The sequence below is a fragment of the Stegostoma tigrinum genome, chromosome 5, assembly GCF_030684315.1.
Source record: "Stegostoma tigrinum isolate sSteTig4 chromosome 5, sSteTig4.hap1, whole genome shotgun sequence".
NCBI classification, from domain to species: Eukaryota; Metazoa; Chordata; class Chondrichthyes; order Orectolobiformes; family Stegostomatidae; genus Stegostoma; species Stegostoma tigrinum.
Genome location: NC_081358.1, coordinates 95,159,928 through 95,186,745, shown reverse-complemented (window position 1 = coordinate 95,186,745; position 26,818 = coordinate 95,159,928). Strand labels below are relative to the sequence as shown.

The following is a 26,818-nucleotide window of genomic DNA, read 5'->3' as shown; positions in this document are numbered from 1 at the left end:
TGTGTCCTTCCAGGTAGTGAACTAAGTGTTTGTGGATGTGTTGCCAATCAAGTAGGCTGCTTTGTCCTGGATGATGTCCAGCTTCTCAGTGTTACTGGAGCTGCTGCCATCCAGGCAAGTGAAGAGTATTCCAAAACACACCTGACTTGTGCCTTGCAGATGGTGGACATGGTTTGGGGTGAGTTCCTTGCTGCAGGATTCCTAGCCTCTGATTTGCTCTTATTAGCCACTCTTTATATGGCCAGTCCAGTTCAATTTGTAGTCAATGGTAACCCCAGGATTTGATAATGGAGGAATCGATGACAGTAATGCCATTGAATGTCAAAAAGCAATGGTTAGTTTCTCTCAAGATGCAGACAGTCATTGCCTGATACTTGTGTGACTGAAATGATTTTAAGCCTGAAAATCATTCAAGTCTTTTCCATTTGGTTATGGATTGCATCAGCACTTAAGGCGTTGTGAATAGTACTGAATATTGTGCAATCATCAACAAAACTCCCATTTCTGACCGTATGATGGATGCAAGGTCACTGATGAAGCAATAGAAGATGTTTGGACCTAGGACACAACCCTGAGGAACTCCTGCAGAGGTGTCCTGGAGCTGAGATGAATGTCCTCCAACAACCACGACCATCTTCCTGTGTGCCAGGTCTGACTCCAACCAGCGGACAGTTTGCCCCTTCATTTAGATGACTCAAATTTTGCTGGGGTTCCTTGATGCTGTAGCCAGTCAAATGTGGCCTTGATGCCTTGGTAAACTCCCCTTGGGAGTTTAGCTCTTTTGTCTATCATGTGAAGCCAGGCAAGTATATGAGAGGCAGTGGTACCACCAGTACTGCATTAGTAGCTGCAATGAAGTGCCAGACATTAATTGCACATTAGGCATTTGATGGAAATTCTTGGATTGGAACTGCCTGCAGTGGCAACCTTACTGGGATGGTTCACACTGAGAACAACATGAAGCATTGAGTAGACACTGGCACATACCTCTTGCACCCAGGAGTAATGTTCTTTTGAATCACCCATGGGCACTGACCTCCATACCCACCTCTGCTGTCCAGGCTGCATTTATCAGTTGGGTTGGCTTTAAGTAATCATCCACATGGACAGCCTTCAGGAGAACCTCTATTGGGGCACTGGTAAACCCTATTGCTGCTTTTTGCTTGGTCTCTGACATTTTTAGCTTGGGAGGGTGTTGATGAGCAGCAGTTGAGTGATGTTCCAGCATCATAGAAAGTGTTTCAAAGTGCTGTTTAAATGTAGCACCTAGATGTTGGAGCCCAGAAAGTCCCTGCCCAAAACACTTGGCCATTTATCCGCCCGTAGCAATGTAAAGAGCTGAGAAAATAAACCCACAGGAAAACCTGACATGCCCCTGTGTGGAAATCTTTCCCATTTTTACACCCATTTCAACACAATCTCCAAAGAAAGATTTCAGCCACAGTGTCCCCAAAGGATGGCACTTTGAGGGCTCAAACTCCCTCAGTTTCAGCCTTGCTAACCTAGATTATGTACTCAATTCCTAAAATCAGATTTAAACCCACAACCTCTTATTGCAGAGAAGTGCATGTTACCAATCAAGCTAACTCTCACTGCTCAGTCTTACCTGAAATGTATGACCATAAAATACTTGAAAAGGATAGTCTGAAGTCTGGAACTGTACCCTCCTGTGAAACAGGAGAGAAAGATACAAAACAAAGCTAAAGAATATCTCAAATTTTACTTTATTAAGGTTAATGTTTATTAAATCTACCGGGATCTGAAGAGGCTGCTGTAACAATCTGGATTGTGACTTTGTCATCTCTGTGATTTGCCGACTCAAAGTCTTTCTGTCCCGAGACCGATCAGTAACAATGCTCAGTTTAGCTGCTTTTTATAGCAACAGATGCTTTTTCCATTTATAGTGAAGGCTTCATTGTCAAGCCTGGAATGTATGGAGAAATGATACTGTGGCATGCCTGAGAGAGCTGACCAGAGATAAAAGGCTTCTGTTCCAGACATCGTGTGCCCATTCTCCACTCAATCTCTGTCCTTTCCCCTCGTGGTCTTCCATCTCTGACTGACACACAAACATGGCGCCCAAGAAACCTGAGCCTAAGAAAGAGGAGCCAAAGAAGGAGATGAAGCCTGTTGAGCCAGAAATCCCCAAAGAGCCTGAGTTTGACCCCAAGAAAGTAACTGTGAGTACATTTCCGCCATCGGGATGACCTGTCTCTTTCAATATGAAGTTCAAGGCAGGACTGCCTGACAATGGAAAATTACAAAAGAGAATGGAAAATTCGGGCACGTTTAACATCTGAGGTTAATGATAATTAAGCTTTCCGGCAGAGGCCTTTTCTTTTGGGTGATATGTTTTATTGCAGAGGTTGGAAGAGGCCAGATTACAAAATAAGGATGAGATTTTTGAAGTCAAAAACAGGAATGGTGGTAGAAGAACTCACCGAGGGGTTGTAGACAGCAGTGTTCAGCAAGTTATATAGCAAGGCAGCTATGGTATTGAAGTAACTGGAACTGAATTTAAGAAATTTGAAGACTTGTACAACTACCAGGATGGTAGAAAGTGAACTAAACGGACTTTCCATCTTCTCATTTAATAATTCCTTTGCTACGAACATGGACTGAAAAACATATCATTAGGTCTGTCAGAATGTTGTGACCTGGCAGGGAGGGGAACCATGTGACAGAGAGCTCCAGTTACGGGTCTTAACAACAGCAGAGATTAAATAGTGGAAGAACTTTGCAGTGTTGGAAGTATGTGGTTTTCTCTTACTATATTGTAATATGAGTTCTCAGGGCACTCGTTACTCCTTCTGTCAGCCAGCATGACTGTGAGCTACACAACGACTTAAAAGTGTTTGGATTTTATCAGCAAAGAATAGATATTCATGTTGTCTGGACTCCCTGTAATAGTGTAATGTGTTGTAGCAATGTGTATAAATGTAGGACAAACTGATTTGTTTGATGCTACATGCTAATTTTAAAACCAAAACTACACATGCTCATGCGATGGCAGTATTGGTCACAAATGAAACCTTGAAAGTAAGTTGGATTTGAACAAAGCATGAGAAAGCACTAAATATCTATTCATGACCTCATGCTCCTCCCGCTGATTACCTTGGGATGTTTTATTTTGCAAAACGTCCAATCAAAAGTGTGATAAGGCCAACGAGAATTTGATGGGGTAATGTCAGGGGAGCTTTATTCAGAATCTAACTTGTGCTATATCTGACCTGATGATATTTGCTGGAGCAGGATGGAGACAGTTTATTCTGTTACCAAGCCATCCCCTTATGTTCTAGGACAATTTAGTACACCATGAGTCAGATATGTTCATATCCTTCTGCTGGTGAAATGTAACAACGAGACACTGGGAGAGCTTACTGTCTTTTCATTTGGCCTATACCCAAGTTACCAGGTGAGGAAGGAAGAGGTGACTCTTTATTCACCCAACCCCTCAATTGGTCACAGCAAGTTTCAGTTAAAAAGGATCCCCTCCTTTTGGATCTCTTTCTCCCAGACCAAATGAAATTATGTTTTGAGAGGAGGCATTTTAACCCAGACAGCAAAGTTATTAATAATTAAATGTGAGAAGAAGTAACAATGCAATACATATTACCCAGATTTGAAATGAGAATTGAATGCAGAGAAAAGACAGCAGAGAAGTTGATCAGTCTCTGAATCATTCATGAAGAGTAGATTGTAGGCAGTGGATGTTACTGCTATCATTGATGTTGAGGTTGAACTTCGCAGGATGATTGAAATTCCTTTGTCCTAGTTTCTCTCAACAGTGGTTGATAGGCAGCAGTCAGACTGAGCAAGTCCTTTTTCACTTGTTTCCCTTTAACTGATACGCTAGCTAGCTGGCTTTTAGTACTCAAAGCGAGAGATAGACTCTTTACCTTCCTTACCTACATTGTAGGTGTGTTAATGGTTATTCTCCAAGCAGTGACATTCACAGTTTACTGGGATTCCAGGTCACTAACACACGCAGACTACAGTCAAAACTCACGGTGCATTCTTGAAAGAAAAATATATCTCCTGCTGTGCTTTCTAATCATCATGTTTACAGTCTGAGATACCAGAGGGCATTACAGTTCAGTTTATAGTATTCTGTCCTTTTGAACTCCATTATTCCTTTGAAGCTTTCTTGATATTTCATCAAGTGTGACATTTCAGGGCTCCTCTCTTTCCAGACAGCCTCTGAACTTCCATCTGCAGTCATTTTGACTGCATCAATCCTCTTCTAAAAAGCACATTTTGAAATTAAAGTTTGTTATGTTCATAAGTGATCCAAGGTTATAATCCATGGTTTTGGTAGGTGCAGGGAATCCACTTAATATCCACTTTGAACCAACTAACAGGTTGAGTTCTGTTTTACTTGTTAACTGAAACAGCTAATGTACTTTAGAGATCGCCAATTTAGCTTGTCTTCAATTATAAACAGCACCTTGCATTTATACAGCAACTTTAATGAAGTAAAATGTGCTAAAACACTTTATTTGATCATTATCAAATAATGTGGAGGTGCCAGTGTTGGACTGGGGTGGACAAAGTCAGAAATCACATGACACCAGTTTATAGACCAACAGGTTTACTTGAAAACACAAGCTTTTGGAGCTTCACTCCATCTTCAGGTGTGAGCTCTAAAAGCTTGTGTTTTCAAATAAACTGGTTGGGCTAGAACCTGGAGTCATGTGATTTCTGACCTTATCAAATAAGATTTGGCATCAAGCTGCATAAGGAGATATTAGGTCAGATGGCCAAAAATCAGACCAAAAAATAGGCTTTAAGGACAATGTCAAAGGAGAACAAAAGGAAGGAGACATGGGGGAATTTCTAAAACTTATTGTGTCGGTAGTGGGATAGGTTAAAACAATTCATGTATTAATTACAAATTCAGATATGCAGCTGGTGAGAGCAAAAGGATTTTGCAGCCTTTAAAGATTAGATTAGATTCCCTGCAGTGTGGAAACAGGCCCTTTGGCCCAACAAGTCCACACCGGCCCTTTATATATCCCAGCCAGACCCATCCACCCATAACCCACACACCCCTCAATACTATGGGCAATTTAGCATGGCCAATCCACCTACCCCGCACATCTTTGGACTGTGGGAGGAAACCAGAGCACCTGGAGGTAACCCATGCAGACACGGGGAGAATGCGCAAACCCCACACAGGCAGTTGCCCAAGGCTGGAATCGAACCCGGGTACCTGGTGCTGTGAGGCTGCAGTGCTAACCACTAAGCCGCTGTGCCATCCCTTTTTTTGATATATTAAAGTTTATTATCTATGCTTTAAAATTCATTAAAAATACATTGATTGTGAGCACCATGTTTGAAAAGCTGACATAAAATGTTAGATGATTCTTCACATTAATTTTTCACCAATAAAGTACTTGGTGTTTAATATTTTCTTGAAGGAATAATGAAAGTTAAATGTTTGGAATTATCTACCGAGACAGCAATGCTGAGCACATCAAAATTGAAGGTCAATAGATTTTTGAGCACTGTTATGACACAGGGATAGCAAATCAAAGCATTCACTATCATTGGCTTTGCAACACAGCGATCTTAAAAGATTCAATGATCGTCAAAATTGCCCAATTGTTCCGAACTAGACTTTACAAATAACAAATCTTGGACACTTTATTAAGGTTGAGCTGAGAACCCTGTGAAAGATACATTTTTAAAAAAGCACTTTACAGCAAACTCATCAGTTTTCCAAAGGTTTGGCATATATTCAGATGTCTCAGCCAATATATGTACAGCAAAATCCCAAAAAGTTTATTTGATATTTAGATCACTCTTTGTGTGAGATAGTATTTCCAGACATCGTGCCTGAGATTATGTTCCTCAAGTTTGAATTACATCCTCCTGACCTACTTTCACGATCTACTTTAAAGTAATTATGAAAATAATCACCTCTTTCCATTCCCTGAAATATCCTGTCAACCTATAATGACCTCCTTTCTGAATTGAGAACAGGAACATGAGCAGGCCAATTAGCCCACTCAATGAGATGACCTGCAACTTGCAACCTGCGACCTCCTTGGAGCTGATTTTGATGTATTGTCTTCATTAAGTGCCTGTTTTGACAAGATTTTTGGAGGGTTTATTTCCAATAGGTCTACCAAATTTTCTCACTATATCTCACCAAAATCACCTCATTGACTACCTACCCCGAAGGCATCCCTCTGGTCCAATTCTGGCCCTATCTAACAAAATATGATCGCAGAAACAATTTCCCACTGCTAGGACATCCTGGAGTCGACTGGCTTCCTGGTTCAGTGCCATCTTTAAAAGTTCACTCTGTACCTCGACATGCACTGATATCCGGAGCTGCCCTGCACAGTTCCTGACAATTGCCCCATATGTAGTTGATAAGGAATATTGTGTGCCCTGCTTTGCTTGTTGGGATCTGGAGGTCCTGCTGGACAGGGTGTTAGCACATGCAGCAGGTCCTCATCCCCCAGGACCAGTAGTGGATGCCATGGCACTAGACTGTGCCAGCCTGGACCAAGATTGCCACCCGGGTCAGTGCAGTTTCAGCCATCTGAGTAAATGCTTAGCACTGTGGGAGGAAAAATCAATGACATCCTCCACTCTGCCACAGCAAGTTCCACCATCTTCTCTCCAATACCTCACTCTCTCTCTCTCTGCTCCTGTACTCACTTCCCACCAAAGACTCATGCTCAATCACTCTCACTATTGCCAGCAAAATCTTCGTTCACTCTCTGTCACCTGCCTCAACCCCCCCGACAGGACTGCCCTCAGAGCTGCCTACTCGCCCACTTGGGACACCTCCACATCTCTGTGCAACCCTCTTTCATCTTCCTTAAATCCTGCCTCTCTCATTCCATGAGGGAAAACAGCCTACAGTATGGCAGAAAGAGTCAAGATGGGGTGGGTTGCTTTGGCTCTTCACCTCTTTATCTGGAAAGGATCCTGAATCTGCTTGCCCCAAGTGGCTGACTACCATGACCAAGCCCCTGGACTGGTTTTGGAGGATGCCTTTGGCTTACCCATTAGTGAAAGCTACGTTCCTTGACTAGACTGAGGATTGCTGACAACCATGACAAGTTTCTTGGGTTTACGCCTTAGCTATATGGCAAGCCTTAGCTATATGGCAAGACAAGACAGCAATAATTTGAGTGTGGGGATCTCAGGCTGAGCTGGCAGAGATGAAAAAAGCCAAGGCAAGGCAGGGATGCTATGAGCATCCAGGTAGGATCAGAGTGAGTGAGCAATTTGACAACTAGTGAACAGCTGAGACTCCAACACAAATCCTTGCAGTACAACACATCGGCATCTCTCCGTCTTTTCCTCATAACTCGGAAACATGACAGAGAGTGGGGAATGGGGAGGAGTGCATTTGCTGGTGGAGCAGGGAGAAGTGTGAGAGAGCAAAGATAACAGTCAAGCTTATGAATTCTCTCTGCACCCCCTACGAACTTGAGAAATAGGAGCAGAAATAGGCAATTCTGTCCTTTGAACTTGCTCTACCGGTCAGTAAGGCTATAGCTCATCATTTTCCAGAACTCCATTTCCCTATCCTATTCCCATCTTTCTTCAACCTCTCTGCATCCAATATCATCTATAGCTTCTTTGTTTCTTATTGACCCACTACTCATGAAGTTAGTGTTGCAGGTCTAAAGGAGGAAGACCTAATGAGGATAAAGATTACAAGATAAATTCGGGAGAGGGGAGGATGGCAAACAGGTGTATCACTGGTGTATTGAAACCCACAGAACAATTCAAAAACTAAGCAGGTCTTTTCAGTTGATAACTGAGAGATACTGAAGCCATGCCTGGACATACTTCTCATTTCCCTGCCTTGCTGCTTACAGATATAAAAGTTGAATACACATATGAATAGATTCATGAACAGCTTATTCCCCGCTCTTATCAAACTTTTGAACAAACCTCTCAAACGTTAATTCTGATCTCTCTCTCTCTGAACTTCTTTGCAACTGTAACATTATATTCTGCACTTTGTTCTCCTACCAACTAGTGCACCTTGTATGGTACACTCTGCCTGTGCAGAACGCAAACCAACACATTTCACTATATCTCAGTGCATGTGACAACAATAAATCAACCTGTCAATCCAAATCAGACAGCCATGAACTCAAGCTTTATTTAAGATTGAAACATGTCAGCTACAATCAGCTGTTAAGCCTAGGCATTGGCATGCCTGATGTGGTTCAGTTCTGAAGAAGGGTCCCGACCTGAAACATCGATTTTCCTGCTCCTCTGATGCTGCCTGACCTGCTGTGTTCCTCCAGCTCTACACTGTGTTATCTCAAATTTGGTTCGGATAGGTTATTACACTACAAGCATTAAATTAACATGGTTGTTGTTTCAAGTCAGACGCAAAAAATACCATTGTGTTCTTTGTTATCTTTCTCATTTTTAAAGAGGTTGATGTTTTTGGAGCATTTTCCAACTGACACATATTTCCTTTCCTTTACAGCTTGAATTCACTGCTGATCAGATTGAAGGTGAGGGTGTAAACAATATCAACACTGATTGGTTTTATTGCAGAGGAAACTGAAAAATAAAATGTGTTGAACACAGGACTGATGTCCCAGGATGGGCACATGTCTAGATTGAATAAAAGAAAATCCTTACAGTGCCTCTCAGAAAATCCTAAAGTGAATATCAAACAATAAATTACTCTTGAAGCATTGTGACCAACTGTGTAAGTTCCCCTCCAAGATACACACCATTCTGGCTTGATGAATATTGCTGTTCCTTCACTGTTGCTAGGTTAAAATCCTGAAACACCTTACCCATCAACACTTGTTGAAGTTTCATTCAGGCCATTGAATCGGATCCACCACTCAATGTGGTTCTGACTGATCTGATAATCTTCAATTCCACCTTCCTACCTTTTCCCATAACCGTTGATTACCTTACTGATTAAAAATCTGCCAACTCAGCCTTGAATATACAGAAACAACCACCTTGACAGCCCTCTACAGTAAAGAATCCCATAGATTCACTATCCTCTGAGAGAAGAAATTCCTCCTTGTCTCTGTCCTAAATGGCAACCCCTTACTCTGAGATTATGCCCTCTATCCTTCACTCTCCCGTAAGGGGATACAACCTCTTAGTATCTCAGCCCCCTAAGAATCTAATATGTTTCAATAAAGTCTCCTCGCACTGTCCAGTGAGCACAGGCCAACCTCGCCTCATAAGAAAGACTCTGCACAATTGGGATTATTCTAATGAACCTTGTCTGGACTTTCTCCAATGCCAGTATATCTTTCCCTAGGTAAAGAGAACAAAACTGTTCAAAGTATTCTAGTTTTAATTACTACCTTGTCTACCTTTAACAAGATGTCTCTGTTTTTAGAATCTATTCCATTAGTACATATGTATTTGGTGACTGGTACAGTCATGTTGGGCTGAAGGTCCTATTACACTAACATTGTGAGTCTAGGACTAATCTTCCCTCCCTCCAACTTTGTCAAGAAATTGGCTTTGAATCATTGGCATTTTGCATCAACATGACTAAAATTAGTATCTCAGAGGTGAACAGGAAGTCAGAAGGGTTGCACGAATGTTTTCATCTGACATTTGTCCGGATTCTTTTTCTTTCAGATTTCAAGGAGGCATTCACCCTGTTTGACAGGACACCCAATTCAGAGATGAAGATCACTTATGGCCAGTGTGGTGATGTTATGCGTGCTCTCGGTCAGAACCCAACCAATGCAGAAGTTATGAAGGTCTTAGGAAGACCCAAGCAAGAAGGTAAGTGAGTGAAAGGTAGAGCATAGAGAGTCATAGAAAAGTAAAATAACTCTGTTTTGTGAAAGAACGATCTTCATTCTTTTCGAGGAGAGATTTGAGTAACGACATTAAGGCTGAATTTGAGTAAATATGGCATCAAAGTGTTATTTTAAAATTGAATTCAATGGGAATTGAGGGGAAGTGAGGAACTGTTAATCCTTTCGTCACTAGTACACCAAGCCTGTAATATGTAATATGTAGCTGCTGCATTCCATTTGATGATCAATAGTCCTGCCCACCAAAAATATATTCATCACTTTCAAAGTTAAATCATTCTCCGCTGCAATAGGTCCTCTAATGATGTGAGCATTTATACATCTTCCAGCCTCAGGTAAATGGCAATGTTCTAACTTAAGCAGCTACTTAACTGTCAAGACTGGACAATGTATCATTTAGACAACTGGTTAGATCTGGAATGGACAAGACAATGTAAAATATGAAGCTAATGTTAAATCACCAGTAGAGAGTTGTATGTGAAGTCAATTAAATCTTAATGAAGTAAGGATTACCATTTAATGCTGAGTGTTTCAAGTACTCAAAAATTAATTCAACCTCAGAATTAGCCAGGACATTGTTAGCTAACAGTACACCCGTAAAGAAGAACATCAGTTGTGTCTGATGCTGTTTAATAAGGGCTTAGATTTGCTGAATAAGCAGCCATATGGAATCCAGTTAGGAGGCAAAATGTTCTTCAAAATCTGCAGCTCAATGCTGGCTGAAAATCAGGATTCCCATTGGACCTGATGTTTAAGGGAAGGTCGAAAGAAAGTAGGGGCATCTGTCAGTGGGAAACCCAGCCATCTTGGAAAATATTAGATGTCCTGACAGCTTCATTGAAAGGATCTTATTAGAATTTTTTAGATCGAGTTGTTGATCTTAAAGTAAAAAGAAATAGCTGAGGACTATTTGGAATGGTCCATGACAATCATGGAGATTGAAGATTGTAGGGATTGAAGGGGTGAGTCTTCAAAACGTGACAGAGAGGAGACAAGGCGTGATTAAAGTGTTTTAGTAAGAAATCACATAAAGAAAAGGTCATAGAAGGTTCAAGGTTTACTTGGGAAACAATCATGGGGAGATACCATAGAGGACGAGGTAGCCAGGAGGAACTGATCCAAATGGGCAAAACAGGAAAGAGGAAGAGATCAAAGGGCCGAATTAACAGAAAGGGCTTTGGAAGGAGATTACTTCTAAACACAGGGAGGAGGGATCAGGAATGGATTGATTGCAGAGATGGAGAAATCCCTGGAGGAGAGCCTCCAAGAGATGATTGTGGATGGAAAGATCATAGGAACATAGGATTTAGGTGCAGAAATAGGCCTTTTGGCCTTTCAAGCCTGCATTGTCGTGGTTTTAGCTGTACTTCACTGTTTCTCCCTGTGATCCTCAATTCCCTTGTGGGTCAGAAAAATTTTCAACTCAGCCTTAAGTAGGTTCAATGACCCAGCCTCCACTGCTGACTGGGGAAGTGAATTCCAAATATTAACAAATCCTCAGAGAGAAAAAGAATTATGAATTCCACCTTTAAAACAAGACAACTTGCTCTTAAATAGTCCCTTAGTTCTAGTCTCACACATAACAGTGTCCAAGCCTCCTTAGGATCTCATATGTTTCCACAAGATCACTTTTCATTCTTCTAAACTCCACTGGTTATTGGCCCAAACCTTCCAATTTTTTCTCATGAGATAAGCTTTTCATCCCAGGTTTAAGTTGAGTTAACTTTCTCTAGACTGCTTCTGATGTAATGATATATTTTTCAAAATAAAGTGGCCAAAATTATATACAGCACACAAAACATGATCTTATCAAGCTCCTAAACAGCTGCAATAAAACTTCCCAACTTTTAACTGCATTTCACTTGCTAAAAATAGTTAACATTTCCTTTGCCTTTCACTTGCTGTATATGCATATTATTTGTGATTTGCACGGATAATGAAATCACAAGGTGGGGAGGAGTCAGATCAATGCTCCTACTTAGAGCTTTGAGGCAAATCTAGTAAATGAGCATTGATCTGATTTTATACAAAATAACAACTGATTTGTTCCAGCTCGGATCCATTGTGTCTGATGTTTCTACTTTGCAATATTTTGGATGAACTTAACAGCAACAATTGCTCAGCATGCCAATTCATGTGATTTGTCATGCAAGTTGTACCCAGTTTTGCATTGTTCTTATAATTATTTTTAAAGCAAAAAATAATTTTAACTTGCCTTATTTTCCAGAGATGAATACAAAGATGTTAGACTTCGACACCTTTCTGCCAATGCATCAACATATTTGCAAAGTCAAGGACCAGGGCACGTTTGAGGACTTTGTGGAGGGTCTGAGAGTGTTCGATAAGGAGGGAAATGGCAAAGTCATGGGGGCAGAACTTCGCCATGTCTTAGCTACATTGGGTGTGTATCTCAGGACCAATTGATTTTTGGTCATGGGTCAAAAACATATAAGTTCAAAGCCGCTTTCCTCTTGAAATTTGGAGGCAACAAGACAACACTGATTGTCCCTGAACTGGAATCTCCAGATCTTAAACCTGTTGCTCATTATTTGTTGGTCACTATTTGTTTTCTTCTTCTTCCAGCAAGGCAGGTGAAGACAGCAGTTAAGGAAGCAAACAGTATTTTTGATTTGATTAATAGGGGCAGAGAATACAAGAGCAAGGAGGTGATATTGAACTTGATGAGACATTTGTGAGACTTCTGCTGGAGTATTGTTTACAGTTCTAGTTGGTACACTGTAGGAGAGATATGTACAAACTGTGGAGAGAATTGAGAAGTAATTTGCATGAATGGTTCCAGGGATGAGACACATCAGTCATGAGGCCAGATTGAAGAGGTTTGGATTATTCCTCTTGGAAAAAAGAAGCCAACAGCAGATCTGAGTTTCATAACCATGAAGGGGCAGGATAGAGTAGAGAAGGAGAAACTGTTCCTGCTTGTAAAATAAACAAGAATGAGATGGCACAGTTTAAGGTGATTAGCAAAACAACCAACTGTGATTGCATTGTGTGGTTTGAGCCTGGAATGCATTGCCTGGAAGTGTGGTGAAGACAGGTTCAAGTGAAGCATTCAAGAGGGTACAGGATGATTATTTGAACGTGAACAATGCGCCAAGGTATAGGGAAAAAGTGGAAGAACGGCACAAAGACATTTTGAGAACTGGTGCAGACACAATGAGTTGAAAGTTCTTGTTCTGCATTATAACATATTTTTGTTCATTGATTCCAAGTGCTATGTCATTAAATGCCTTTTGAAAGTCTACCAGACATTGACCATAATACCTTTGCGAAATCTTTCTAATATCTCATTCTTAACTAATGTTTTAGTTGAGCAATGTAAAGCGAGATCTCCGTCAGTAATTAAACCAAAGCAAACCTCTGAAGCATACAGAAAAGTTGATTATCTTTGTATTGTTAGCACCCTATTACCCATACTTCAATCATTATTCATACACAGCTAATGAAAGAAATATCCCCTTTTGTATCATAGATTAATATATTAATTTTTTTCACTCAGTCAGGAGTAAATAATAAATCTCACCCTAGATGTCTCTGCCTTTGACAACTCCTATCCTACGATCTCTTCCCAAGGCTTTCTGAGAATGTTTTCATTAATATTGTCTCCTGTTTACAATGTGCCTACAAAGATCCTACTGACACTAGCCTGAAGTTGTTTTTAATATGAAGGTATCATTTATCTCTTACAAGCTAAATTTTGCCCTAATATCACCAATTCTTGCCTCCTTCTGCTCTTATTTTAGGTCCCTCCCTTTCACATTGAAGGCATTTCCTCCTCCTAACTGCGTCTCTGAGCTTGTACCGAGAGGCTTCACCTAGTGGCAGAAGTAGGTTGGTGCAGATCTGAGCTGCTCCACGTACTGACTAAATAAAAATCGAAAGAACTGCAGATACTGTAAATCAGGAACAAAACCAGAAGTTGCTGGAAAAGCTCAGCAGGTCTAGCAGCATCTGTGAAGAAAAAATCAGAGTTAACATTTCAGTTCTGGTGACCCTTCCTTAGAACTCAGTTTCAGATTTCACCGCATGTTTCCAAAATGTGGAAAAGACGTTTAAATCTGAATGATCCACTTACTTGAGTTTTAGGAACACAATGACAACTTTAAGAATTGAGTGTAGCTAGGTTATATGCTGAATTGCCCTCAACCCAGTATAAATTTTAGGGGCAAGTTCTTCTCTGCTTAGCTGGGTTGCTCCACTTTAGCTTTTCAGGCAATGACCCTTGAATTAGCATGTGATTGGGATAACTGCTCATTCGATCCAAGCATTTTAGGGTGGTACAGTGGCTCAGTGTTTAGCCCTGCTGCCTCACAGTGCCAGGGGCCTGAGTTCGATTTCACCCTCGGGCGATGGTCTGTGTGGAGTTCGCACATTCTCCGCGTGCCTGTGTGGGGTTGCTCTGGGTGCTCCCACAGTCCAAAGGTACGCAGGCTAGGTGGGTCGGCCATGCTAAATTGCCTGCGGTGTTCAGGAAAGTGTAGATTAGGTGGATGGGTCTGGGTGGGATGCTCGGAGGGTTGGTGTGGACTTGTTGGGCTGAAGGGCCTGTTTCCACACTGTAGGGGTTCTATGAAATCTCCAGGAGCAGTCTGGCCACCTGGAGGGCAGCAGCTTTACATTAGCTGCAGCCATTATGGAAGGAAGAAGAACAAAGAATGCCCCCAAAGCCAGGTAATTATGTTTGGGATCTTGCCAGAGGCTGGTAGGCAGCTCTCGGAGAGGAATGGAAGTGCATTTTGCTTACGGTAGGAGGGGGTGAAACTCTCCCGTTAAAACACGGAGTCCTGGATGAAGGCAAACATCACCCCTCCACTATTCACCCACCAGCAATCCATAAGGTTAGATATGCTGGGCACAAAACTAAAAGGAATTATTTGGCAAATTAATTAAGAGCAGCAAGTGCTCCAAGAAGCCTATATCTCATTTCAAAGAACACTTCAAATAATTAAGATACCCAAATGTGACTTCATTTTAAATTCAAAATTCAAGATCTTGCCATCCATTAAATCAAAGTGGTGGTGTAATGGGGACTATAATTGGGCATTAATTGCCAACTTCAGGACCTCTATTGAGCTGTAATTGGGTGGCTCACCTGATGCCTCTGCTCCTGTCTGTAAATCTCTGGCAGAGTGTCTGATGGGTCCACACCGCTGCTGTTCTCTGCCTGCCCATGACCCATAAAACTCAGCCTGTGGAATTTAGCAACACAAAAGTGTAGTGATTGTACTGACGTCAGCCAGCTGGACCTCATAGAATATGAATTCCCTGATTGGGGATGATAACCTGGTCCAGTCAGGGAGCCCTGGCTGACTGGTATAAACAAGAATCTTGGAGTTTCTGTTCACTCCAAGAGCTGGCTCTGAGGAAGCCAGACCAGAGTCAAGTGTTATGCGCGTGTAAATAAAGGGTGACTTTGTAACATAAAGCAAAGAATATAGGTGCTTTCTCTCCATACCCCTGATCACTTTAGCCTTAAGGGCCATATCCATCTCCCTCCTGAATATATCTAATGAACTGGCCCCAACAACTTACTGTGGGAGAGAATTCCACAGGTTCACTTCTCCCTGAGTGAAGAAATTCTTCCTCATCTCAGTCCGGAATGGCTTAACCCTTATTCTTAGACTGTGACCACTTGTTCTGGACTTCCCCTATATCGGAAACATTCTTCCCACAGATAGCCTGTACAGTCCCGTCAGGATTTTATAAGTTTCTATGAGCTCCCCCTTCATTCTTCCAAGTTCCAGTGAGTACAAGCCGAATCAATCCATTGGTGGGTACCAGCTGGGGTGGAGTTACTTCATAGTTCACTAGGGTCAGTGTTGTACCAATTTTTCTCCCTTTTCTCATCCTACCACCTTTTTACTATGTTCCTTTTCAAATACTTGACAAACTAACTTCTAAGTAACACTATAGATCTTATCTCAGGGCGCAGAAAAGAGAGTTCAGGTCTGTTTCTGGATCAAAAACCCATCCCCATCTGCATGAGGGAGCTGTCACTCACTTGTTTTGCCTCATTTATCATTTATGGTTAAAATGCCACTACCATTTAAGGATTTGAAGTGTGGGCATGTTAATGAATGAACTAAGACGGGCTGAAAGACCTTATTCATTGTTTGTAACTCAACAAGTGGCTATTAGATACATCAGCCTGAATTTTAACTCCTAGCGAGGATGGTTGTATGGGTTTTGAGTTGGGTATTGTCCCTCTACTGCACAGACCCTGAGAGAATTTAGCTCCTGGGATTAATCTGCAGGGGTGCCATCAGTCTCTGGTTCTCAGCACAGGCCTAAGGATCTGGATCCACTCAATAATTGGTCAACATCATTTAGGTACTGTTTGGAAGGGAGATCTTATGGAGAAAGCATAACAGTTTCATTTGAGCAGCCTTAGATTAAAAATGCAGAAGTGCTCCAACAACATCCTAAGAGAGTGAGCTGCACAAAAAGCTGCTATTTTTATTAGGTGGCTGGTTCACCCGTTCAAAGGGACAGGGCAAGATGGCAACCCATGGGACCAGCAGGATAAGTCATTGCTTCCATTTTAATTATTTACCCTTTCACGTTAAAATCAATCCTATTGTGCCAATGTAACTCTATGCTACAGTCTGAATGTTATTAAAAATAAGACACCAGTAAAAAGTAAATTTAGAACAGATACAGAAATAATTTCCTCATGCAAACACTGATAAATGACTGGAAAATCCTGCCGCCTAAGGAAATTGAGGAAGATATTAACATCCTCAAAGGATGGTTTTGATGAATTTGTAATGGACTGGATTGCCTTTTCTTGGAAAGGAACCAAGGGGAAAAAAAATCTAGTCAGAAGTAGTTAGCACAGAGGAAGATTCAGGCTCTATCAGACTAAGAGATTAAGCCTGTTTGGACTCTATCCCAGGCATCCAAGGGTAGGTCTATTTCTGTTTTTCTGAGAGTTTAGCTCATTCAAAAAAACCTCCCCAGTATAGCTGAGCAACATACAGTAAAATATGCCCTTGAATGGGCCAAGGGGGCGCTGTCTCATTCTTTGCACCCACCTGGGACATCTGCCAACTTACTGGTAGGGAGGGAGCAGTTGAAGGACAACGACTGTTTTGGGAATTAGATCAGAGGAACTAAAATGGAAACAGACATTAAGACAAAGTGACCTCCAGCATTATGGACAGGGTGAGGGGGGATGGGGAGGGGGCTAAGATATTTAATGACAGATCTGATCTTCTCAAATGTTTGGCAAACAGCAAGAGGGCTATGCTTATCAAAAACAGTTCGCTGCAAATATCATTCCTCTTTTCCTCTACCCTTCTGAGCTCTGACAATGTAATAAATTCCTATCCCCGAACATATTTTTAGAGAGAAGAAAATGTCATTGAGTTCAACAAAACTTTTCTAATAGCTCAATACCAACAAACTCCTTTTCACTATATTCTTCAATGATTTATCTTCAGAAACATTCTTAATTTTGTTCTGCCTGTGGCACATTTGGCGCAGCAACATTTTTCATAATCTAACTTCCTTTGGATAGGAAGTGGGGTACAAATTCTCCCAGCATTCTGGTCAACATTCCTCCAAAAATACACAAACTGACCGATCAGTTGTGGGATTTGAATAATGACTGTCACACCTGTCTATGCAGCAACATTGGCTGCTCTTACAAAGTGTATTTTTGAATCAATAGGGAGGTGGGTATTCATCACCTATCCCTAGTCTGTCTTGAGAGAATGATATTGAGTTTTGTTCTTGATCTGCTGCAGTCCACATGGTGAAGATGTTCCCATTCTGCTTTTGGTTAGGATCTTTCAGGAATTTTACAAAAAGCCAAAGAGAAGTAAAAGGTATTTGTCTGATTTGAATCAAAACATGATATAAAGGGAAGCTTGGAGATGTCAGTGCTCTCATGAACCCACAGTCATGGTCTTTCTTGGGGCTACAAGGTGCAACTTTAGGCAGTGCTGCTGAAGAAGTCATATTATGACAAGTTGAATCACATACAACATCCAGCCTAGCAGTTCATAATTTGTGGCCCCTAGCTGTGAAATAAAGAAGTACTTTTTCAGTAAAACATATTACAAATAAGATGGCAAGTTGCATGGATTGCATGGCCTGAGAGTGTCTACACATTCAATGAATAGATTCAGAAGGGAGTTAGACTGTTATTTGAAAAGGAACAATATGGAAGCTTACAAGGAGGAGGCAGGAGAATGGCAATAAGTGAGATGCTCATTAAGCAAGCCAGTGCTGACATGATGAATAAATGGTCTCCTTCTGTGATGTATTAATTCTGAGATTCTGTCATAAATACAACAAGGCTTGTAATGTATAAAGAATCCAAATTGTTTTTGGAATGACAGCCTTTTTGACAGATTCTACTGGCTCTGAAATGTTTTTGGAAGAGGATTAATATGCACATTGTAAATAAATGCATCTGTACTATTTGTTTCAACCATTCCCTGGAATGGTGAGTTCCATGTTCTCACCATTTTTTAGCTGAAGAAGTTTATTTAGCTCCTACCCGAGGACGAAAACCCACTCCCATCCCAGTCTGAGAAAAATAGAGTTGTTATTTACAGCAGCTAGATAAACAAATGAGTGAGAAGAGAATAGATGGTTATGACAAATTTAGATGAACATAAATAGAAGAAGATTCAAATGAAGTTTGAAAACCAGCACAGACTGGCTGGGCTGAATGACCTGTTTCTGTGCTTTAAAGCACATGTATTCTGATGTAAAATTACAGTGGGAGCCCAATGACATCTTCAAACTCCAGTGTGCTACTTGAAGTGTTATTATACCTTCAGCTTCAGGTGAGTAGGTTACATGTAAGACCAGAAGGTCCATTTGTATATCATTAAGTCAATCTCAACTGCCTAACACCCCTTGAGTGTCAGCAGCTAATTTGACCACAGAGAATATTGCAGAAGAACCTAATTCCTTCCTGAATTGACATCCTGAATCTAATAAGTCTCATTAGAGTGCGGTTAGGAGCAGAAACCTTAGCTGACATTTCTCTCCCTAGCCCAAAGTTGTTAAGGCTGGCTGTAGCAGCATGGTCTGAGAACAGTTGACTCAGCACACACTAAACCATTTCCCTATTTACATTATGAAATCTTGAAGTGTTCAGAGTCAAAGCCTCATGTGGAACCACTGTCATAGCTAAAAGATGCTTCCCCCGTGCTCTTCTCTCACTGTTACCAGTACTAATTTGACAATGGTTCATCCTTCATCTTATTCTGCTCAATGTCTATCAGACCTCAATCAAATAATGTGCTATAAATCACTTAAACTACCATAACATTGTCATCCTAAAGTGAATAGGTGTGTCCAGTAATGTATATAGTGCATGAGGAGGTGTGTCCAGTAGTGTATATACTGCATATCCCTGTCTTGAATCACAGCTGATGAATTACCTGAATGAAATACAGTCAACGTTGGTCTGTTGACAAAAACAGCAAAATGAAATGTATTAACTGATGTTCCACAAATAACACATGAATGAATGACCTGATAATCAGCAGGTTTTTTTTACTCTGGTTAGATTGATGGAGAAATCTCGGGCAGGACATAGGGAATTCCTTTCATTTAACAGTGCCAGGAGATAAGTCAACCTGAAAAGACAGATGGGGCTTCACCAAAAAGAGGTTACCTTTAACGGTGAAATAAACTCCATGCTGAACCAATGTTTCAGGCTAGTCAGTCCATAATGTCCTTCGATAAATAATTTTAGTTTCAGTTCTGCCTATGAAGTCTTATACTTCTAAATTACTTTTGAACTCTGACCTTCTGAAGAAAGTGCTGTTTGGTCATTTCTTCATAAACTATAGGCCAATTTTAAACGCAGATGGTGGAATGGAGGGAAATGCAGTCTAAAAATGTAATCAAGACTCTTACTATCACTCTAACAGAACACTCCGGAACTGGAAAGTGATTAAGTATCCTGAGTTCCTGCCAGCTCTGGAAGTTCTCATTTGGCCATGTAAGGAGCCTTCTCCTTTCAAGGTCAAAGTGTCAGGCTAAAACAATGCTTTCACTGTAGAGCAGATGTCAAGATTCTTGTGATCTGCTACATGCTGCAAAATCTCACAATCATGAGTGACAGGGCCCGCTACCAGCCATATGTGGAGTAGCTAAGCAGTAGAAAAAGAAGGGGAGGTGCAACTTGGATAGCTCCTTTATATCTAAGTTCTGCCTGAATGATTCAACTGAGTGTGATAACGATAACCACAATCCCAATTTCCCCATTAATCAACAGTCACACACTCCCTCCCTGCCCATCACAGTGGTCACAGTGCAAAACTAAAAGCATCTGCAAAATAAACATCCTGAACCAAATTCATGTATGTACATGTGTAAGAAGTCAAAAGCTATACAGTAACTTTTTAGGTAAGTTAAAAGACAATTTTTACACAATAATGAGTGGTTGAAATGGAGGCCTCACTGGGTGATGGAGATTGTGTGTTTCACTGCAGTGTTGATATTTATTGCTCATATCTAGTTGCCCAGTGCAGCCTTTTAAAATGAACCACCGCCATGTCACATGTTGGCCTCCATATGTACCAGTGAATTTTTAATAACAATCTTTTATTTCATTTTGACTTTTATTGATTCCAACTTTTATATCTTAAACTCTAATCAACTTCCTAAATGTCGTGATGTGATGTCTCAATCCCTGTCTCAACCAGAACACCAATAAGCCAACTTGAGCCACAAATTCATGTTTCTCCTCTTTGTTTAGTTCTATCCCTCAGTAGCTAATAGTCAGGTGCCTGAGCTAACCTTAGGTTTCTCCCCTTCACTTCCCTACAAACTCTAGTCAACAACGTCCCTTTCAACAGGATCATAGTTCAGGATCAATGAAACAGGGTGTAAGGGTAGAATAAAAGTTAAAGGATTAAGTTGGATCCTTCAGACACTATTCAAGATGAGAGTTTATTTTTACACTTGATGCTAACATTACCATTCATGATGTTCCAAAGGTGAGAAAATGACAGAGGATGAAGTGGAACAGCTGATGGCTGGACAGGAAGATGCCAATGGATGCATCAACTATGAAGGTGAGTTTGTTAAAATCAGTATCAACAGCTGGTGCAGTGAATAAAAGAAATGGCCCTTTTGATCTCAGTCATTCTGTACAGGAAAATCTCTGGTTCACACACCAGGAGTTTGTGTTTAGTTGGGAGACTACTTTTGACCTCAACATCTTTGGGTGATAGAGGGACAAATATCTCCCAGATTGTCAGATCCGATTGCTATTGGCAACTCCTGCTGGAAACTGTACTTGTATGAATCAGGTTTGGCTGTGAAGCTGCTGACATGTCCCATTTTTGTTCATGACTAAAATATCTTCAATCTTAGGGGAATGAATATTCATTATAAATAGTGCATTGCTTTAAGCTACACTTTTGCTTTTTTTATTAAATAAAAGTCAATAGAAGAAAGAATACCTCTTTTATAATCTTCATTCGGTTATCACAACCAGACAGTTGGACCCTTTGGAGTCTAAAGCAGTCTTCACCTGAACTTGGGAGCTCTGTACTATCCATGAGACATGGTTTCCTCTAAAGCCCACTGCTAGCGTTATGGCTCTCAGTGCTCCTCGAGAAGCATATGGTCTTACCAGTGAAATAACTCATGTAGGCAATATTTACAACATTGAAACTCCTGATAGTTTGGATGCTGTTGATAAACTGAAAGCCAAAAGACTGTAATCTCATCTCAAGCTAAATTTTCTACATTAGTAATCAATTTTTTATTACTTTGCAGCTTTTGTAAAGCACATCATGGCTGGCTGAAGACTAGAAGTGCTAGGTAAGCAGGTTTTCTTTGCTTAGAATACCTAATTAATGGCTTTGCCATTGAGGTTGGTGACTCCTGCTATAGATTTGGGATTAAATGTTAGTGGGTGATCTGACTTGTTGGAGTCCCCCAAAGGCCGTGTAAAGGGTAAAGTTTCAACATCCTCTAAACAAGGCCATTGCAGAAAGAAACTAGGTGGTGAATCTCAACACTGGAAGTTTCCAACTCTCACTGGGACCACCATTTCTTGGACAATAGTCCACATGGTATTGCCAAATGGTGAAAATGGGCATATCTCCTGAGATTGGAGCCTAGTTTTCCTCAGCTACCTGAAGAAAAAAAGGAATTTCTGACCATGGCCTAAATAGGACACCAATTGTTTAACTCTAAATAGCTCTTTGTAATGGTCTGGAAACTCACTTATTTCAAGGCAGTTCTCAATTACCAGTGCCAATGAAGCATTCAAATTCAACCTATTTGCAAGTGACCCCATTAGTTTTTAACATCTTGGGGCAAACAGAGACAAAGTTTTCTTTTTATCTTTCACAATAGAGAAGTAAGTCTCTCCAAAGTAAGATTTAAACTCATTCATGAGACTATAAATCTAGTAGTGTAACCATTATGCTACCATAATCCCTGGCTGTGAGCTAGTACTTCAAATAGTTCTAGGAAATTGACATAAAAATATAATTGGTTCACAATCATCCCTCAGGGAAAGAAACCAGCTGTCGAAGTTCTGGCCTATCCTTCAGTCCAGTTTCACATAATTTAGTAAACTCTTAGGGACATTTCCAATGGCTTATGAAACTTACAATTTGAAAAGGAGTGACAAAAAGAAAGCCCATAGACACTTATAGAGGCAAAAGAAACAAGAATTGAATGTGACGCTATTAGCACACTATTACTTTTGAATAAAAACAATAGTAAAAACAATAATAATTTAAAAAACACAAATAGGAAACTTTGAATAAGATGCATCAATGAACATAAAAGCATATGGGCAGGGCAAAGCAGCTTGGTATCCATTAGCTTCAACTCCTTCCCCTCTCACTAGTTATCAGTGTGCCTGCAGTGTACATTAACTACATGATGCAAAGGGCATAATCTCCGAATATGGAGGTGCTCATTTAAGACATAGATGGGGAGAAATTTGTTCTCTCAGAGGGTAGTGAATTTGTGGAATATCTTTTCCCAAAAGAGTTGTTGAGATCTAGTTATTAAGTATATCTATGGCTGAGATAGACAGATTTTTTAATCAGCAAAAGAATCGGGGTTATGGGGAAAAAGTCAAAAAGTGAAGTTAAGGATTATCAGACCCAATCATTAAATGGTGCAGAATATTCAATGGGCTGAATGGCTTAATTCTGCCCTTAAGTTTTATGTTTTTATAAATGCATTACAACAACTTGTTGAGACTTCTTCATCTGCTTTCAATCCTATGACTTCTGTTAACTGTAAGGACCAAAACAGTAGGTGCATGGAAGAGCCATCACTTCAAGCTCCACACAAGTTAATCATCATTAACACTCAGACATGTACAGTCAATTCTTTATCATCCGAAGGTCAAAATCCTGGAACTGCCTGCATAGTAACTTCAGAAAAGCAGCTTTATTACATGAACTACAGCTGTCAAGAAGCTCTCATCATTCCTTCTCAAAGTTAGCTAGGGACAGGCACTAAATGGCAATGTTACCACAGTCCCCACATTCCGAGGATTAATCCAAAGAAAGAATTTTCCAAAGAGCGAATTAGATTCTTCAACTACAAAAATCATTAAAATTCAAAGTCATTCATTGTGTGTGAACACTTCGGCATATTGCCGAAAAAAACATTTCTTTGCATTTTCCTTGTATTCCATCAACATTTTGTGGATTTAATTTGTTGCCTTTGACTTTCTTTATAACAGTAATATTGGTCTTTATTTAATTTTCCAGAATGCTCCAGCCTCTCAGTGAATTCCTCCCTTTGTCTGACAGGACAGTCACCCAGTGAAGCCATTCTCTCTTACGGTGTTTGGTGATTTCAAACAGCTCTCAAATCCCACTGAACATTTATATATTTAAAATGTTTTGCTCTCTCTTTCTCTGTAATCCTGTTCAGTAACTAATATCAAGGATTTCCTTGTAAAGGCCCAAACGTAATTATTTTCTGAGTAATAAAACTAACCTCTAAAATGGTTTAATCGACTCAGTCATTATTTGAACAAATGTATTTAAAATGCTGTCAGCCCAAAAAGATGTGTTAAAAATAAAATCTGCACAATGCACTTGAGACTCAAAGCTTTTTCTGGGAAGCTGAACAGACAGGTGCACAGTGACAGCATGGAAACAAGCTCTTCAACTCTTTATGTCTATGCCAGCTGTCTACGAGAACAACTCAGCTAAACCTACACTCTCACCTTTTCATTATGGTCTGAGTTTTTCTTCTTTCCAATGATTCCAGTAATTATCCAAAAGTCATTATTGAATCTGTCTCCATCACCCATTCAGGCAGTACATTCTGGATGTTAACCATTTACTGTGTGAAAAATGTTTATCATCTAGTAGTCTTTTATCCATGTGGAATTCACATTAAATGCATGTCGTCTGGACAATAACTTTCAGGTCACTGAAATAACTGCAGAGAGGCCAAAATCCTGTCACTAAGACACCCTTTATTCACATATACACAGTACATGATCTCTGATTAGCTTGCTGAAAGCCACTTCCTAGAATGAGGACAACAAAGTGTGAAGCTGGATGAACACAGCAGGCCAAGCAGCATCTCAGGAGCACAAAAGCTGATGTCTCAGGCCTAGACCCTTCATCAGAGAGGGGGATGGGGAGAGGGTTCTGGAATAAATAGCGAGAGAGTGGTCGGCGGACCGAAGATGGAGAGAAAAGAAGATAGGTGGAGAGGAGAGTTTAGGTGGAGAGGTAGGGAGGGGATAGGTCAGTCCAGGGAAGACAGACAGGTCAAGGAGGTGGGATGAGGATAGCAGGTAGGAGATGGAGGTGAGGCTTGGGGTGGGAGGAAGGGATGGGTGAGAGGAAGAACAGGTTAGGGAGGCAGAGACAGGTTGGACTGGTTTTGGGATGCAGTGGGTGGAGGGGAAGAGCTCGGCTGGTTGTGTGGTGCAGTGGGGGGAGGGGACGAACTGGGCTGGTTTTGGGATGCGGTGGGGGAAGGGGAGATTTTGAAGCTGGTGAAGTCCACATTGATACCATTGGGTTGCAAGGTTCCCAAGCGGAATAGGAGTTGCTGTTCCTGCAACCTTCGGGTGGCATCATTGTGGCACTGCAGGAGGCCCATGATGGACATGTCATCTAAAGAATGTGAGGGGGAGTGGAAATGATTTGTGATTGGAGGTGCAGTTGTTTATTGCCAACCGAGCGGAGGTGTTCTGCAAAGCGATCCCCAAGTCTCCGCTTGGTTTCCCCAATGTAGAGGAAGCCACACCGGATACAATGGATGCAGTATACCACATTGGCAGATGTGCAGGTCAACCTCTGCTTAATATGGAAGGTCATCTTGGGGCCTGGGATAGGGGTGAGGGAGGAGGTGTGGGGGCAAGTGTAGCATTTCCTGCGGTTGCAGGGGAAGGTGCCAGGTGTGGTGGGGTTGGAGGGCAGTGTGGGGCAAACAAGGGAGTCACGGGGAGAGAGAGTGGTCTCTCCGGAAAGCAGACAAGGGTGGGGATGGAAAAATGTCTTGGGTGGTGGGGTCGGATTGTAGATGGCGGAAGTGTTGGAGGATGATGCGTTGTATCCGGAGGTTGGTGGGGTGGTGTGTGAGAACGAGGGGAATCCTTTTTGGGCAGTTGTGGCAGGGGCGGGGTGTGAGGGATGTGTTGCGGGAAATGCAGGAGACGCGGTCAAGGGCGTTCTCGACCACTGTGGGGGGAAAGTTGCGGTCCTTGAAGAACTTGGACATCTGGGATGTGCGGGAGTGGAATGCCTCATCGTGGGAGCAGATGCGGCAGAGGCAGAGGCGGAGGAATTGGGAATAGGGGATGGAATTTTTGCAGGAGGGTGGGTGGGAGGAGGTGTATTCTAGGTAGCTGTGGGAGTCGGTGGGCTTGAAATGGACATCAGTTACAAGCTGGTTGCCTGAGAGGTCCAGGAAGGTGAGAGATGTGCTGGAGATTGCAGATGGCCTCAAGGCCCTCTGCTTCTTCCTGTCCCGCAGGCCCGACCTGTCCCCCTCCACCGACACCCTCATCCGTCTAGCTGAACTCGTCCTCACCCTCAACAACTTCTCTTTTGATTCCTCCCACTTCCTACAGACAAAGGGGGTGGCCATGGGCACCCACATGGGCCCCAGATATCACTGCCTCTTTGTAGGTTACGTGGAACAGTCCATCTTCTGCACCTACACAGGCCCCAAACCCCACCTCTTCCTCCGTTGCATTGATGACTGTATCGGCACCGCCTCTTGCTCCCCAGAGGAGCTCAAACAGTTCATCCACTTCACCAACACCTTCCACCCCAAGCTTCAGTTCACCTGGGCCATCTCCAGCACATCCCGCACCTTCCTGGACCTCTCAGTCTCCATCTCAGGCAACCAGCTTGTAACTGATGTCCATTTCAAGCCCACCAACTCCCACAGCTACCTAGAATACACCTCCTCCCACCCACACTCCTGCAAAATCTCCATCCCCTTTTCCCAATTCCTCCGCCTCTGCTCCCACGATGAGGCATTCCACTCCCGCACATCCCAGATGTCCAAGTTCTTCAAGGACCGCAACTTTCCCCCCACAGTGGTCGAGAACGCCCTTGGCCGCGTCTCCTGCATTTCCCGCAACACATCCCTCACACCCCACCCCCGCCACAACCGCCCAAAAAGGATCCCCCTCGTTCTCACCCACCACCCCACCAACCTCCGGTTGCAACGTATCATCGTCCGACACTTCCGCCATCTACAATCCGACTCCACCACCCAAGACATTTTTCCATCCCAACCATTGTCTGCTTTCCGGAGAGACCACTCTCTCTCCCCGTGACTCCCTTGTTTGCTCCACACTGCCCTCCAACCCCACCACACCCGGCACCTTCCCCTGCAACCGCAGGGAATGCTACACTTGCCCCCACACCTCCTCCCTCACCCCTATCCCAGGCCCCAAGATGACTTTCCATATTAAGCAGAGGTTGACCTGCACATCTGCCAATGTGGTATACTGCATCCATTGTACCCAGTGTGGCTTCCTCTACATTGGGGAAACCAAGCGGAGGCTTGGGGACCGC

At 42.0% G+C, this 26,818-nt stretch overlaps 1 protein-coding gene across 1 annotated transcript; it reads left to right on the top strand.

Moving 5' to 3' along the window:
* The first annotated feature begins 1,992 nt into the window (after nt 1-1,992).
* LOC125451887 (myosin light chain 3-like) lies at nt 1,993-23,773 on the top strand. Its single transcript, XM_048529612.2, has 7 exons — nt 1,993-2,180; nt 8,474-8,501; nt 9,607-9,756; nt 12,019-12,192; nt 20,777-20,854; nt 21,564-21,608; nt 23,531-23,773. Exons 1-6 carry the CDS (start codon nt 2,073-2,075, stop codon nt 21,590-21,592), a joined length of 567 nt encoding a protein of 188 aa, XP_048385569.1. The 5' UTR covers nt 1,993-2,072; the 3' UTR covers nt 21,593-21,608; nt 23,531-23,773.
* Nucleotides 23,774-26,818: the final 3,045 nt, after the last annotated feature.